The sequence below is a fragment of the Pezoporus wallicus genome, unplaced genomic scaffold (genome assembly GCF_028554395.1).
Source record: "Pezoporus wallicus isolate ANWC-B61680 ecotype Strahan unplaced genomic scaffold, APGP_CSIRO_Pwel_v1 contig_12500, whole genome shotgun sequence".
NCBI lineage: Eukaryota > Metazoa > Chordata > Aves > Psittaciformes > Psittacidae > Pezoporus > Pezoporus wallicus.
Genome location: NW_026642777.1, coordinates 114,302 through 128,381, shown reverse-complemented (window position 1 = coordinate 128,381; position 14,080 = coordinate 114,302). Strand labels below are relative to the sequence as shown.

Genomic DNA, 14,080 nt, shown 5'->3' with positions numbered 1-14,080 from the left:
TCCCCGGGCGTTAAACCGGGACCTGCTGTTGGCAGCAGTGCCCGCGGGCCGGGCCGGGCCGGGCCGCCGGTTCCCCCCATTGAGCCTTAGCGGCGGCTGAACGGAAGGGAACGGCCCCGTCCCCACAGCGAGCGGCGCCCGCCCTGCCCCAGCCGGGCTGCGGGGAGCACCCGGGGCAGCGAACCCCTGGACCCGAACAAACCGCAAGGGTTGCTGGGAGTTGTAGTCCGCGGCTCCGCCAGCACCAAAGCCTCGTTCTCTCTGTGGACTACAGCTCCCGGCGGGCTCCGCGCACGCCGCGCGGCATGCTGGGACCGGCCGCGGCCTCCCCTCACAGCCGCGGGGCCCCATTTCCCGGGCAGGGGCCGGAGGAGCGGCACCGCCCGGGCCCCGCGGAGCGGGCTCCGTTAAAGCGGGGGTTGTCACGCAGCCGGGCTCCCGCCGCCGCGGGGAGGAAGATGGGGTCGGTCCCCGGTCGCCTTTCAGGACCCCGGTTATGCCCTGCAGCTGCTTCTCCACACGGAGCCGGCCTTGCCTGGGTGGAGGACGCCGGTTGCTGGGAGTTCCTTCAGCGCCATTAATAATAATCATGTAGATGGCCCAAATACTTACTTTTTGGAAGAAAAATACCACAGGCTTTGCAAGCCATGAAGTCAGACCCCGAGGTGACTGTGAGTCACTGAGCTCTGCCATTGCTCACAAACTCAGAATGAACAACTGCCGCGTTTTGATAGATGCAATAAATCTCATTGACTTTTATTACACGTTGTATCTTAGGCTCACTTTACATTCCTAGACAAAAGAGATGATACAAATAAATACAAGCTGTAAAACTATGGACAGAACTATTGACAGGTTGTCTACAGATCACCTAAAGGAGGTGGAGATGGGCGGATCTCCAGGGAGCTGGGAGTTCTCACATGGACACTGCCTGCGGCTCCTGCTTCAGGGTGAGAAGGGCTGGAGACGGCGCTTGGACCACAGGCACAGCACAGGCAGGACCCGTGTTCTCGCTGCAGTTCTATTTCCACATCAGTCACACGGTTTGCAGGTTAACTGTTCCAATCTGTGCTTGAACACAGCAGAAACAGCCCCAGGAGTCGCTCTGAGCCATTGAAAGCCTTACACAGAGGGAGGAGAGGACGGATCCAGGTTTGCAGGTGTCTCACTGAAACCCTGCAGCACTCAGTGCTCAGCAAAGGCAGACTGACACCTAAAACCCCACTGAGCACAGCTCTGATCTGCCAGCCTGAGCTGCTGGACGGACGTGTGTGATTTAGGGAGTTCGAGCAGCATGCAAATGCTTTAAAAAGGCTTTAGAGCTACATAAAGGACTTTAAGAAAGTGCTTTAATTCCTATGCCTCACCGTGACATGGTGCCTGCGCCCAGAGTCATGGGCGGACTCCTCCGTGGTGCTGTTTAAAAAAGATCCCATCCTACAGATCAGAGCAAAGAGGAGGATGTGAAACATTCCTATGAAGAAATGGAGGGCGCAGAGTGGCCGAGGGCCTCTTCCACAAGGCAGCTGATTTCCTGCCTTTGGCCGTTAAGCTGCAGGAAGCCCAGATGGTTCAGATGACACCCGGAGAGGGGCAAACGCTCAGGAATGCTTCTTACAAACTTCAACCCAGAGCTCAGCATGTTCCCTGCAGCTTAAGACAATGTCTCTATTGCGGTGTCAGTGCCACTGAGGGGCACCCACACAGAGAAGGGTGAGGGCAAGTCCATCAGAATGAGAGTAAAAGCTCGTGTGAGGATCTGCCCATGAACACACTAACCAAACCTCCAGCCCCAGCCTCAAGTTAAATACAGTGACTAAATATCCAGGTTTATTCTTTTCCCATCCTTGCTAATGAATTTCTACAGAATTAAAAGCAGAGCCTGTCTGACGTACCAACCAGCTAAACACTACAACAGACCAGTGGGGTTTGCACTGCCATTTCCACTGACCCGGCCCTGCCACGAGCGGAGTTTCCAGCATGTGAGTTGAATACAGAATTCCCCATGGAAAAGCAGCAACTGAGGAAGTGTGTGCGCATGTGCAGGCACAGATGTGCCTGGGTATCCATGAGTCACATAAAACATACATGTACACAGGTATGTACATGCACATGGTTATGTATTTTGTTGCTATTTCAGGTTTTGGACCCCTTTGTTTCATCCTCTGAGCACTTACATCATACAATCATCTTTTAAAATGTCCAAGCACAGATGAGGATGTGCTGGAGAGAAAGAGGGAGGAGAGGGAAAAGAAGGTGACATTACATTATGCAGCAAGAGCCAGATAAAAGGCCCTGTACATAAACAGTGCTTTATAAAAAGGAAGATTCTGTCAGGTTTCCATATTGAAAGCCATTTGTCAGATGCCTGCTCTCACAATTACAAGCAAACTCCTCTTTCTTCCACCAAAACTAATATACATATTAATCCTGAGGTCCAGAAAAGCACTCCACAAATCCAAGCAGTGTTACAGGGGGGCAGCTCACCGAGGCACCATGCCCGCAGGATGCGAGGTGAGCTGTGCTGAGCGTTTGGTCCTTCTGCCCCGGGGGCTCTGCAGCCCGGGTGAAGCGGCTCAGTAGACACCCAGCACACGAGGCAGAGCCCACACCTCAGAGCATGGCTAAAACCAGGCAAGTCCTCGTACACTCGCACGTGTCAGTCTGGAGGAAGTCATCAGTCAGGGAGAGGAAATGGGTAAATGCGTTCGTAGAATGACAGCCAACAGCAACCAGAAAAAGCAACATCCCAAGTCGCACTATACAGTGAACTAAAACTTACACATGAGCTGTGAGACACTAGACAGGGACACCTTAACTCTCCTTAGTGTGGCAGCTGCACCTCCCTCGACTCTGCCACGAGCCTGCAGCACCACAGGAGCCTGCTTTAGTCATAGGGCAGCTTTGCAAAGAGACCGTCAACAGCAGGAGTTCTCCCTCCCTTGTTTCCAAAGTAAAACCCCTGGAATTGGTACCAGATTCCAATACCCAGACTTGTGCTTTTGCTCCCAGTGGGCTCTGCATGGGCTGGGAGGTGCAAAGGCAAAGCTGCTAACATGGAGTAGGTGAGGCACAAGAGGTACTGAACGCTGAACCTCCTTGGGCACCAAGAGAAGGGACTGTACTTACAAGGAGAGTGCGCTCAAAGGCAGCTCCACATCTCGGTGCTCTGCCCAGCTCGCTGGGAAGAGCAGAGTCAGCTCCATGAGCCTGCTGGAAGCCAGCTCTGAGCCAGTGCTACATTTCCCATGAAGAGATATTTCATGTGGGAGACGTGAGAAAATGGCTGTTTGTCACCCCGCAGCTTAGAGACTTCATATGGACACAGGTTTCAAATGCCAGGGGTATGGATGGAGGCAAGAGAGAGGAAGAGCTGCGAAGCTGGCACTGGTGTGCAGATGTGTTCTCTGACAAGGTGGTTCCTGTTGGTAGGGGTGAGGTCTGCAGGAGGTCAGTTTAGAGGAGCTCTTACTTATGTCTGTAAACAAGGAAGGGACTTCAGTTTCTACTGCTTCCCTTCTAGAGAGCACAAAGTTGCTTTTAAGACCCCTTTTTTGTCCTACAGCTCTAAGGGAGGCACAGCCATCTGGTGGTGAGCACAGGCTGAGCGCTGCCAACCCCCCTGGCCAGACCTGCTGCTTAACCCCAAATGATGATGCCAGTCTTTCAAGCAGGAAGATGGAAAAACTAAGCACCTCGTCAAATTTGAACAGATCCTCTGCTTTTTAGACTCCTTTGGTTCTCACTATGGAGCTCTGGTGCTTCTGTTGAGATGACTTTCAACTCTTCTTATTGCCCAACAGCAAAAAAGCCCAGTGCAGCAAGAGAGCGAGTGCAGGAGGAGAGATGGTGATGCTGTGAGGTGATCCACATGCTTCCCATTGCTTCTAATACACTTTAACGTACCTCATGCAGTTCTGATTTCCTAACTAAAGTCTGTTTCCCACAGAGGCCAAAAGCCGAATTGCAAGCACAGATCTTCCTGCAAGGCTCAGTGCCCCTAGAATGGCACAAGTCAGTTTAGCAGCAGAGGACATCTCCAGGGGAGGGGGCTGGAGGCTGCCTGGGAGTTCTCTGCAGTCTGTACTTGTCTCTGCTCTCAGAAGGCAAAAGCAGTTCGTGCCCTGGAGAGGAACTGCTGGTTTTACTTGGGAACCAGCCCCCGGGACTGTGGGTACAGCTGAGAACTGTGGGGCCCTGCTGACGAGGGTCCCCCCGATCTCCTTCCAGTTTTAGGCCTGAAGAAATCAAAATGAAAAAATAAGAAAAAAGCCCCAACAATGTCACCTGTCACTTGTCAAAAAAACTCGTCCAAAAGCTGATTTTCTTTTTTACTGCATTTATTCTCTAATCAGCCTCAGCTTTCTCTTCTGTCCTGCATCCCTTTCTCTGCTCTGCACCTGAGCCTTCACTTCACTGATGAGCAGTGCTGACAAACAGCAACCGTACCTGTGCTCTGCTCCCGTCAGCCTGCTTGTGAGAGTCCAACTCACCTGGGTTTTGATTTTTTATTGGAAGTGCTCTCAAAGCTTGAAGCATCCACCTGTATCTCATCCTCATCCTGCAGAGCTGCTTCTAGAGCTGCCTGAACTTTGGGAGCGATGGCTGGCCCCTCATAGTCTCTCGTTGTTCGGTTGGGCATGTCCAGTTCCAGCAACACGATGTTCTCTGCCTGAGACAGTGAAAGCACAGTCAAAGTCTGCATGTTTTCAGACAAACTGTTTCTTTTCCCTCCAGAAGCTTATCCTGAAGTACTTCAACACCGTACAAATGTACATCCCGTATAAAAACTAACATTCCCATTCTGACATTCCCATTCCCCTCATGAGGAGGGTGAACACATGAAGGTTGTAACCACATCTGGACTTACCCTGTACCGCGCCTCGGGACGAATCATCATGGACGTTCTGGCGTATTGGCTCAGTGGCCTTTTGTATCCGACAGCAGATACTGGTCTTTTCATCATCTGCTGGTTACTAGAGAAAACCAGACATTCGGTCTATTACACACCAAAGCCAAAGGCTCCTCATGGAGATTATGAGCTAAAACATCTGCAAACTCCACACAGAAGTAAGTTTTGAGAGCAGAAACGACCTGGGCTGCACTTGCAGGCACAGCTCTACAGAGAGAACAAGGTCAGGTCTCATCCTGTGTAATCTGCTCCCAGGGGAGGATTTCTATGTATTTTTACTACACAGGCTGCAGGTGCACTCAGCTGCACCCAGCTTTCTATATTTGCTGTAGAGAACTTGCTGTGTAGAGAGGCAGGATGTAGCCACAGCTCTCATCATAATAATTATGATTATTTTTGAGAGCTTTCCTGCCTAAACCAGGAAAGAAATGTGATGGGAATTCACTGCTAGGAACTTTATAGAGGGCCAGTTTAAATCCTGATTTGATCCCTCCCCACTGGGGTACCTTGTTCTTCATGTATAGAGGGTTTTCTATGGCCTAGAATTCCATCCCAAGACAAGACCAGAAGTGCACTCACTCCAGCCGGGTTATGGGATGCAGTTTCCACTGGTCTTCCTCTTCATCAAAGAATGATCTGTTCATGATCTTGTTCTTTTCTTCCAAGGGAATAAAATTTTCAATAATGAGGTGCCTACACACAGCCATAAAAACAAGCAGAGCGCAAGAAACATGATTAGCAGATGAGTTTCTCCACTGCTCCTCTCCCCCTGATTTAATACAGCCCTGGAAAAGGAGGAATGGTTTGGGTTTCTCTCATTTAAATCTTGTTCCACAAACATGTGCAATGCAGTCCCTCCACTCCCCACCCAAAGAAACCACCTCTGTTACAGGTAACAGCAGGCAATGATGGGACTTACTTAAGCTTCAGTTCCCTGGTAAGTTCATTCTGGGTCTGTTCCAGTTCCTGGCGCTCCTTGATGTGCTCTTCTTGGAGATCATGGATCTCTGCCTTCACAGCTTGCAGCTTGGAAAACAACTGCAATGGACAACAACAGCCAAAGTCATCACTTGTCAACATTCCTTTCACCTTCACACACAAGCTGACTTTATTCCTGACCCAGGGAATCATTTTCTTTTACCTTTTTGAGCTTTTTGGTCTTTATGTCCACCTCTTGCTGAAGAGAACTATAGGTCTCCTTCAGCTCCAGTGTTTCCTCATCCCGACTTTCCATCTGCTGCTGGATTTCTCGCTCCCGACGTTTCTGAAGAACGTGACACACGACATTAAACACCACAATCACACTGTCACCTCTGGGGGACACACATGAAACCAGCACTAAACCACAGCAATAAACCAGGTTTTACTTCCCTGGGCTCCAGGGCTCTTGCTTTAGCTTCTGGTTCTTCCTATCTCTTGCCTTAGAAATACCAGAAGCATTAACTCTCCTTTGTCCTTATTTCGCTGCTAAAATCAGGTGAATAAGTGCTCAAGCTTCAATCAAAAAAATCAAACATCATGTTTAGATTCTTTTCTTATTTTTAGCCATTTGTACTGGTCATTGCACTTGAAGGAAACTATTACAAACCTTCTTTTCATACACTGACAAACAGGGCACGAGCCCTTCCCCCTTCTCTGCAATAAACTATTGCCATTGAATCAATTTTAGGGTTCACCCTGGGAAAATGTTCTTACCATTTCTCCTGACAACATGTTTTAGAGAAGTTCTGCCTGAGGCTTTTGATACGAAACAACCACTGTTCTTCCTCGTACCTGCTCTGCAATTTCCTGTCGTTTCTGTTCCAGGATTTTCTGCTGTTCGTTTGTGTGATCCACAATGTTTTTCCCTCCCACCAGAAGCTTGCTTTCCATGGCCTGAAAGGGAGAACCAAGGTCAGAGGCTGCTCTCCGTGACCACAGAATGGAACCCACTCCTCGGGGCAGCTCCCTCCCTCAACGTTCTCTTTCAAGGCAGCTGCTACAACAATCACTATTGCTTAAAATTCCCATCAAGCTGTGGGATTAAGGAATCTGTAACTGCTTAGAATGGAGCACTGCTGCAACGTGTGGCAAAGCAAAGGCTGGAGAACCAAACCCTGTGCTCTCCTGTGAAGATCTTGTTACTGATCTGTGACACTGAAGCATTTTGTATGCTACAGCTCGTGAAAAGGCACATCATCTCATTCCACTCTGCTGACTGCTAAAGATCCTACAAGATCAGCACAGAAGAACAATGAAACGGCTCATGAATATGGAAATGTGTAATTAATGGTGGAACTTTCAATTTCAGGCTAGAAATAGTTTGTTTTAAAACCTTCCAATCCAGACACAAATCTCTACCCTGGAAACTTGGGAAATATCTTTCCAAATTGGGAAACCCTCCATTCTCCCCACAGCCTAAACAAATGGCTTTCAGTAAGCGTGACAAGGGAGAGCTCTACCTTGATTTTAGCACTCAGCATTTCTGTGGCTTCCTTCTCTCGCCTCAGGTCCTCCATTTTCTTCTCCTTCTCTTTCAGCAGCCTCATCTTTTCCTCTGCCACCAAGCTGTGATCCTCAACTATGGCTTTCTTCTCAATCTCCAGCTTTTCCTGTTGCTCCCTCCAATAGTCATCTTTGTCATCGCCTTCATCTTCACCCTCTTCGGTGTCTTCCTCCTCTTCCCCACCTTCTCTCCTCCTCTCCCTCCTCTTTCTTTTGCCAATAGACCGTTTTTCCAACTGTGCCTTGAGTCGAGCGATCTCTTCCTGGAACTCCCGCAGCAGAGCATCCTTGGGATCCTCATTCACTCGTGGCTTGTTCTTGATGTTCTTGGCACGATTGGCATACCTCAGCGTCGTCAGAGTCTCCTCTACATTGTAAGAGGCAGGGCCTATATTGGCTACCATCACCGTTTTGGCATTGCCACCTAAGGAGTCTTGAAGCAATCTCGTCAGCTTCGAGTCCCGGTACGGAATGTGAGTGCTTTTGCCATCTACTAGGGCAGAGATAACATTGCCCAAAGCTGAGAGAGAGAGATTGATCTTGGTGGCTTCCTTCAACCTTTCCCCCTGGGCTCCGGTCTTCGCCTGCCGCTCGCTGCCCGCGAGGTCGACCAGATTGAGCTTCCCCACCCGGATGTGGTTCTCCCCATCAAGTCCCAGCTCGCTGCACTCGATGGTGATGACGAAAATGGCGTGGGAGCGGGAGCTGTGCTCGTTCATGTTGGTGGCTCCCACCGAGCGGTTCTGGTTCCCCACGTTCATCACGTGCTCGATCTCTTTGACGCTTTTCGTGACGAAGGAGGACAGGTCCTTGACGTACACACCCGTGTCTGGCCTCTCCTTTAACTCCAGCCGCTTGGACTGATCCTTTGACAACAAGTCTCTGATTTCTTCCTGGTAGATCTCCAGGTAAGACGCCCTCACTAGGTATTGCTGATTTTGGGATCTAGAGATGTGGGTGAAGATGTGATCGAAGGAGTTGGGGATGACCCCTCTTTTTTCAGGATCACCCCGCACCCCTTCCATCGTGTACGTTTTCCCTGTGCCAGTCTGCCCATAGGCAAAGATTGTCCCATTAAATCCTTGCAGGACAGAGTCCACCAGAGGTCTGAAGGTCTCATCGTAGAGCTCGACCTGTTTGGAGTTCCAGTCATACACAGCATCGAAGGTGAAGGTTTTAGGCAGTTCATGAGCTGTTCCCCGTGGATTCTTCACCGAGACCTGCCCTAGCTTGACGTCCACGTTAACAACTCTTTCATATGAGGCTGTCTTCTCCTTGCTGTTCATCGGCCGACATCGCACCACCACCCTCACGGACTCGGAGCTCTTCAGCTTCGACATGGCAGCAGGGCTGTGCCTGATGGGGCCTGACCGGCGGAAGATCCCAGGCCAGAAACCTGGAACAAAGCAGGAATACATGAGGGCAGTTCTGATTTTCCACAAAGGAAAAGATTCAACTCATCTATTCGAGCAGCATTTTGCATTCATTAGGTTGTGAGGGTTTTTGAACAATAAAATCAATGTACAACATGGAAACTGTAAAGAGCCCTGAACTGAGACAGAATTGTTCTACCACAGCCTGTCCAGTGAATGGCATCATTCCTACAAGCTCTGCTCCAAAAAATCATCAAATCACACCTTCACAGTTGGTAGAGATCCTTTCCTTTCCCCTTGAAAAGTCATAATGCTTTTTAAATGATTTCTCAAAATAACGTATTTATTACTTGTAAAAATACTATAATACTTTGCTGTTCATTTGCTTTGCTGTCAGGCTTTTGGGTTTAAATCTGCTGGTTTGAATACCTAGTACAGGCTTGCTCTGTCCATACTGCTCAGGCTCTTGGAAGGGGATCAGTCAGGTGCTTTCAGTGCTTCACCTACCTACCAAAACTCCAGAGGAGTTGCCTCTTCTTGCACCTCCCAGGTACTGACAAAACCTTCCCATATTTTGAGACATTTATACTACAATCCCCTCACGTGTGATGTGTCACCAGGACCATCCTGACCCAGGAGGTTTAAATTCATCCTGGGTTTTCTTAACTGATAGTGGCTCCTGGGATGCCATTCAAATGCTTTTTCCTCTTGTGCATTACACTTTAAAGTCGCTTTCTAGAAGCTGCTTACAGAATAGCACATCTTTAATGCAGCAACTGTGAGGATCCAAGATAAAATCATTAAATGGTTTGCCCACTTCCAGGCATCACATTCCCTGGATATTCTGCATTTCCACACTTGGGAAAACTGACGTCACCTTTCCTTTCTGTGCAGAATCGAATGAAAAGAGTTGTAACAGAGACACTGATATCACTGTGGCCCTGTGCCCCAACGCTGGCTGCCTGCTGTCAGCGCACCCGCAGCCCCACAACTCCTCATCTGTCTGTTCCAATTCCAAACTTGCCAGTCAATGCTGACCTTTCATTTGTATTTTTTTCTCCAGCAGCGCCTGCACGCTTACTCCAGGCAGCAGCATTCCCGCCTGCGTTCAGCAGGGAGCAGCATTCCTGCCTGTGTTCAGCAGGGAGCAGGAGGAAAAGCTATGAAGGTGGAGTCACCTACATTATGCTTCATCTAATGCTCAAGTAACCAGAGGATCTTGAGGCAGACACCTGCCAGGATTTGCCCTTCTGAAGGTGAGTTTAAGCTCCTTTCATACCACTTCTTATAAGAATTCCATAAAGCCTCAGGCCTTGGAGCTCACATTCCTCTTTCTGGGATGGGGCTGCCCTCTGTGAAAGGATCCTGCAATGGAGCATGAGTGTCCATCTCAGTCCTCCTTGTGCTCCTGTTGTTACAGGGGAAGTCAAGACAACCAAGGCTGCTTTAGCTATTTCAAGCACAACTCCTCTCACAGATCTCTGCTGTTATTTTTGCCTCTGGCAATAGACTTTTACCAGGGTTTCCCACCAAAGCCAGCTCTGTCCAAGCACCTACTGAAACACCCCAGGCTCCTGCTCCAGAGTTCCCACTAGATCAGGTTTACAGAATTCAGCATCCATCTAAATTCAGGTTGCATAAACCCAGCTCACAGATCCGAGTCCTTCCTGACTCTGGGTACACGCTGTTGCCTCCCCCAGCCATTAGCACAAGCAGCTGCCATTTACAAGAGAACACAAAGACTGCTCCTGCTAAAGCGACTGCAAGGAAGATCCGAGCGGCACAGCTTGTGGAATGCCACGGGATTTCTAATTCCTTTCCAAATTATCTTTCAGGGAGATCTCCAACATGCTTCTCCCAAGTGGAACTAATGTGAGACCAACATACCCTGAACCCCAGGGCAGGCATCAGCTCCAGCCTCCTCAGGACATTCTCACTGTTCTACTACCTGTGGATTTTGTCTACTTGTTCTTTACTCAGTAACTGCACATCTCAGGAGCTTCTCCAGAAAGGGGGCAGAGGACTCCAGGAGCAGAGCTGGAGCACTGGGAAAGGAAACGTAACATTTCTGGCCCAAGATCCAACTGCCAGCCTGTACTACAAAACCCAATGTGAGAATAACACATAAACACGCTTCAGAATTGTCCAGAAACCTCACTGGGGCCTTTGGAATTTCCATGGTTTGTGAGGGGAAGCGCCTGGCTCCTCATTATTCCCAGGAACAGCATAGTAGCTATCAGGAGGAAGACGAGGCACACGCACTGAACTGACCAAATAGGACAATCATCTAGAAGCAGCACTTCACAACCTGCCCAGTGAATTCAAACCACTACTGGAATTTTGGATTGCTATGGAATACAAACATTTGCTCCCCAATTTCCAGCCCCAAATAAGAGTGACTGTGCTGTCTGCTCCACAAGGAACACATATTCCAGAACACCAGCACAAAAAGGACACGTGGAATGGGAACAAGTCTTACAGAATCACAAAGAGCAGCTCCCCCTCTACTCAGCACAAGTGGCTGAACACACAAACACACATTTCTCCTTCTGTATCTACTGGAGATATTCCTGCAGCTCCCGTGCACAAGAGACAATTTTATAGGACAAGCTCCCGTAACAACCCTGCTTCATTTATGTGCATTGGCAAATACTCAATTAGGCATCAATTCTGCAGAGCAGAGCCTTCATTTATTTTATGTTATTAATACCCAAAATACAGTTTTGATGAACAGCACCACTTTTATAATCAACTGTGACCAACCCTAAATGATCAGAACCATTAGTCCTCAGCCAGACTGGTTCTGGACAGGAGTACATGGAACAAAACTTGCACTGTGAATTTGCTGTTCTTCTGGGTATTACATCTCATCAACGTGAGCTTGCTAATCCTCTAACTCCTTTCCCCATTGCACGTGTAAGTACCTTTTTATAGTCACAAAGAACTTATCTTCCTGATTTGGGCTGGTTTCAGAACAAGCCATGAGGAACCACCTCCAATTATCGTAGCTACTGCTGTGAAGTCTCCTGGAAGCACAACAAATGCTGTTTCTTCTAAGACTCACACAACTGGGTAACTGGAAAATGAACCCAATTAGTCGGTGATGTTCGTATTCCCCAGAAACTCCAAGGTTGGAGCTGCCTGGCACAGCCGGACAGGAACGGGCAGTGGAGCTGGGATGGCCACTGGGCCATCTGCTCCTCTGCTATGGGGAGAGGACTTTGCTCAGGACATTACTCCAGCCTAAAGCAACCTGAGCCAGGTCCCTGAGTCAAGGTCAAGCCTGAGATGAATGCATCTGAAGACGTGCTCCAGATGACCAAGAGAGGATGGACAGAAATGAAAGCACAAGTCACAAGGTCGTGCCTGGAACACCAAACCCTGCCACACCCGGAGGTAAGCAGGGGTAACTGTGTCACGTCTGGCTGAGCTGGCCATGCCCCAGGCACACTGCACTCACCCCAGCCACCCCTCACTCACCCTCCTGCCTCCTGAGGCCCCTGTTCCCTGGTTCCACTGGAAGAACCCTGGCAGATTTCTACAGTGCGGTACCTAAACCCTCCCCTCCCGTCCCTGCACATCCCCGGGTACCCCTTCAACAGCTCTGTTGCATTTCTTGCAGTTTAAACCTTGCACATATTCGGGTTCACGATGTCCTGCCTTCACCGCTTGTGTCTTACTCCTTCCCCAGCAGCCGCCTCTTCCACTGCTGTTCCCCTCTCCCCTCCCTGCCCAGCACACCCCAGACCCCCCGCTGCTGCTGCTGCAGCCGCCCTGATTTCACTCAGTGCCCGCGGTCACCTCGGTGCTGCACCCACGGGTGCGCCCTGCCCCGGGGGGCGGCGGGGGCGGTACCGGATCCCCGAGTCCGTGCCCGGTTACCGGTTCACCCGAGCATCACCCACGGCCGCCACAGCGGGCAAAGCAAGACAGGGCCCCGGCGGCACCCGGACACCCAGCCCCAGCGTGGGGGACCGCGGGCCAAGCCCATGCTGGGCGCAGACACCAGGGACCACCCGCCCGCGGCCTCGCCCCAGGCAGCCCGGCAACGGGCAGGCCCCGCCGCCTCCCGCGAGGCCGAGCGCACAGCGGCGGCCGCTCGGCAGCGGGCGGGCGGGGCTGCCGCAGCCGCGACACACCGGGACACGGCGGCTGCTCGGGGCGGGCCCCGCCGCTCCCCGACACGGGCCGGGCCGGGCCGGGCCGGACTCACCTGCGCCGTCACCATGGAGCCGCTCGGCCGCCTCCTCCCGCCGCGCCGGAAGCGGCGGCGCGGCTCCGCCCCCGGCTCTGACGCACTTCCTTAGCAACACGCGCTGCCGCCCCCACGCCGCCCCTTCCCTAGCGACCGGCCCCGGGCGCCGCCTCCCTCCGGGCCCGGATGGAGCCGGGACAAAGGGACCGGGACAAAGGGACTGACTTCACCCCCGGAATCCCCCCCGGTACCAGCCCGGCGGGTGGAGGAAGTGCGGGGCACAGCAGTGAATACAAAATCAAGGCTTTATTGGTACAAAAAATACCCTTTTCTTTTTTTAATCTAAAAAACCCCAAATATTTTCCCTTGGAACCCTGGTCTCCCCCCCCCCAGCACGTGGAAGGGCGGCCCCGGCTCTGTGAGGAGGCAAAGCAGCCCTGAAGGCACCAACCAAGATGACAGAGCTGAGAGAAGCCCCATGGAGCAGCAGGGACTGAACACCCAGTGCCCAAACCCACCGAATGCCAGCATTCCCGGGAGCCGCCACAGAGGGCAAAGTGAAAAGAGCCTCTGCTGCCTCCGACACCTTCTTGTTCAGCCCCTGGAGCCTTCAGATCCCTCCAAAGCCCAGGAACCATTCCCAAGGAGGAAACAACCCCGCACCCAAAGGACATCGAGGGTCACCCCCAGTGTCAGCCCTGTGAGAGCACAGAGCACCGGCACCACAGACTCACCTCAGCAGCATTTAGAAAGGAAGAGCAACGTCTGTGCTCAGCCTCTGGACTGAAAATAAAGCTACAGGAGCACCAAAGGTGTTGGCTGAGTCTCACCACATTGGGGGCATGGGTGCTACCAACACTGACACATAACCAGGCCAAACCGAGGGGTTCACCATCGGTGAACGCTGCCCACAGCCCTCTCAGGCAGGGCTCTGTGTCAGGGGGGGCTACTTCACAAAGTACAAAACCAAGAACACAAACCATTACTACAGACCAAGGTACAACCTTCACCAACCCCGCTACAGCTACTCTACAAGTCCCAGCTCAAAACCAGCTTCACTCTGACCATGGATCTCCACCTGACAACAGCTATGGGACCTCTAACACTCAGCTGGCT

General features: G+C 51.2%; 1 protein-coding gene across 1 annotated transcript; it reads right to left on the bottom strand.

Annotated features, from left to right (window-relative positions):
- Positions 1 to 725: 725 nt before the first annotated feature.
- KIF3B (kinesin family member 3B) lies at positions 726 to 13,049 on the bottom strand. Its single transcript, XM_057432243.1, has 9 exons — positions 12,983 to 13,049; positions 7,354 to 8,792; positions 6,686 to 6,787; positions 6,054 to 6,176; positions 5,832 to 5,950; positions 5,492 to 5,605; positions 4,871 to 4,976; positions 4,494 to 4,672; positions 726 to 4,238 (listed from the first exon to the last, which is right to left on the bottom strand). Exons 2-9 carry the CDS (start codon positions 8,734 to 8,736, stop codon positions 4,145 to 4,147), a joined length of 2,220 nt encoding a protein of 739 aa, XP_057288226.1. The 5' UTR covers positions 8,737 to 8,792; positions 12,983 to 13,049; the 3' UTR covers positions 726 to 4,144.
- Between the last annotated feature and the right edge of the window lie 1,031 nt (positions 13,050 to 14,080).

Coding starts and splice junctions, on each gene's coding strand:
- KIF3B (XM_057432243.1), bottom strand. CDS start 8,736: ATGTCGAAGCTGAAGAGCTCCGAGTCCGTGAGGGTGGTGGTGCGATGT. Junction 4,977..5,491: donor CATCCCATAACCCGGCTGGA/GTGAGTGCACTT, acceptor GGTTTTCTCTAG/TAACCAGCAGATGATGAAAA. Junction 4,673..4,870: donor GTCCCGAGGCGCGGTACAGG/GTAAGTCCAGAT, acceptor TCACTGTCTCAG/GCAGAGAACATCGTGTTGCT.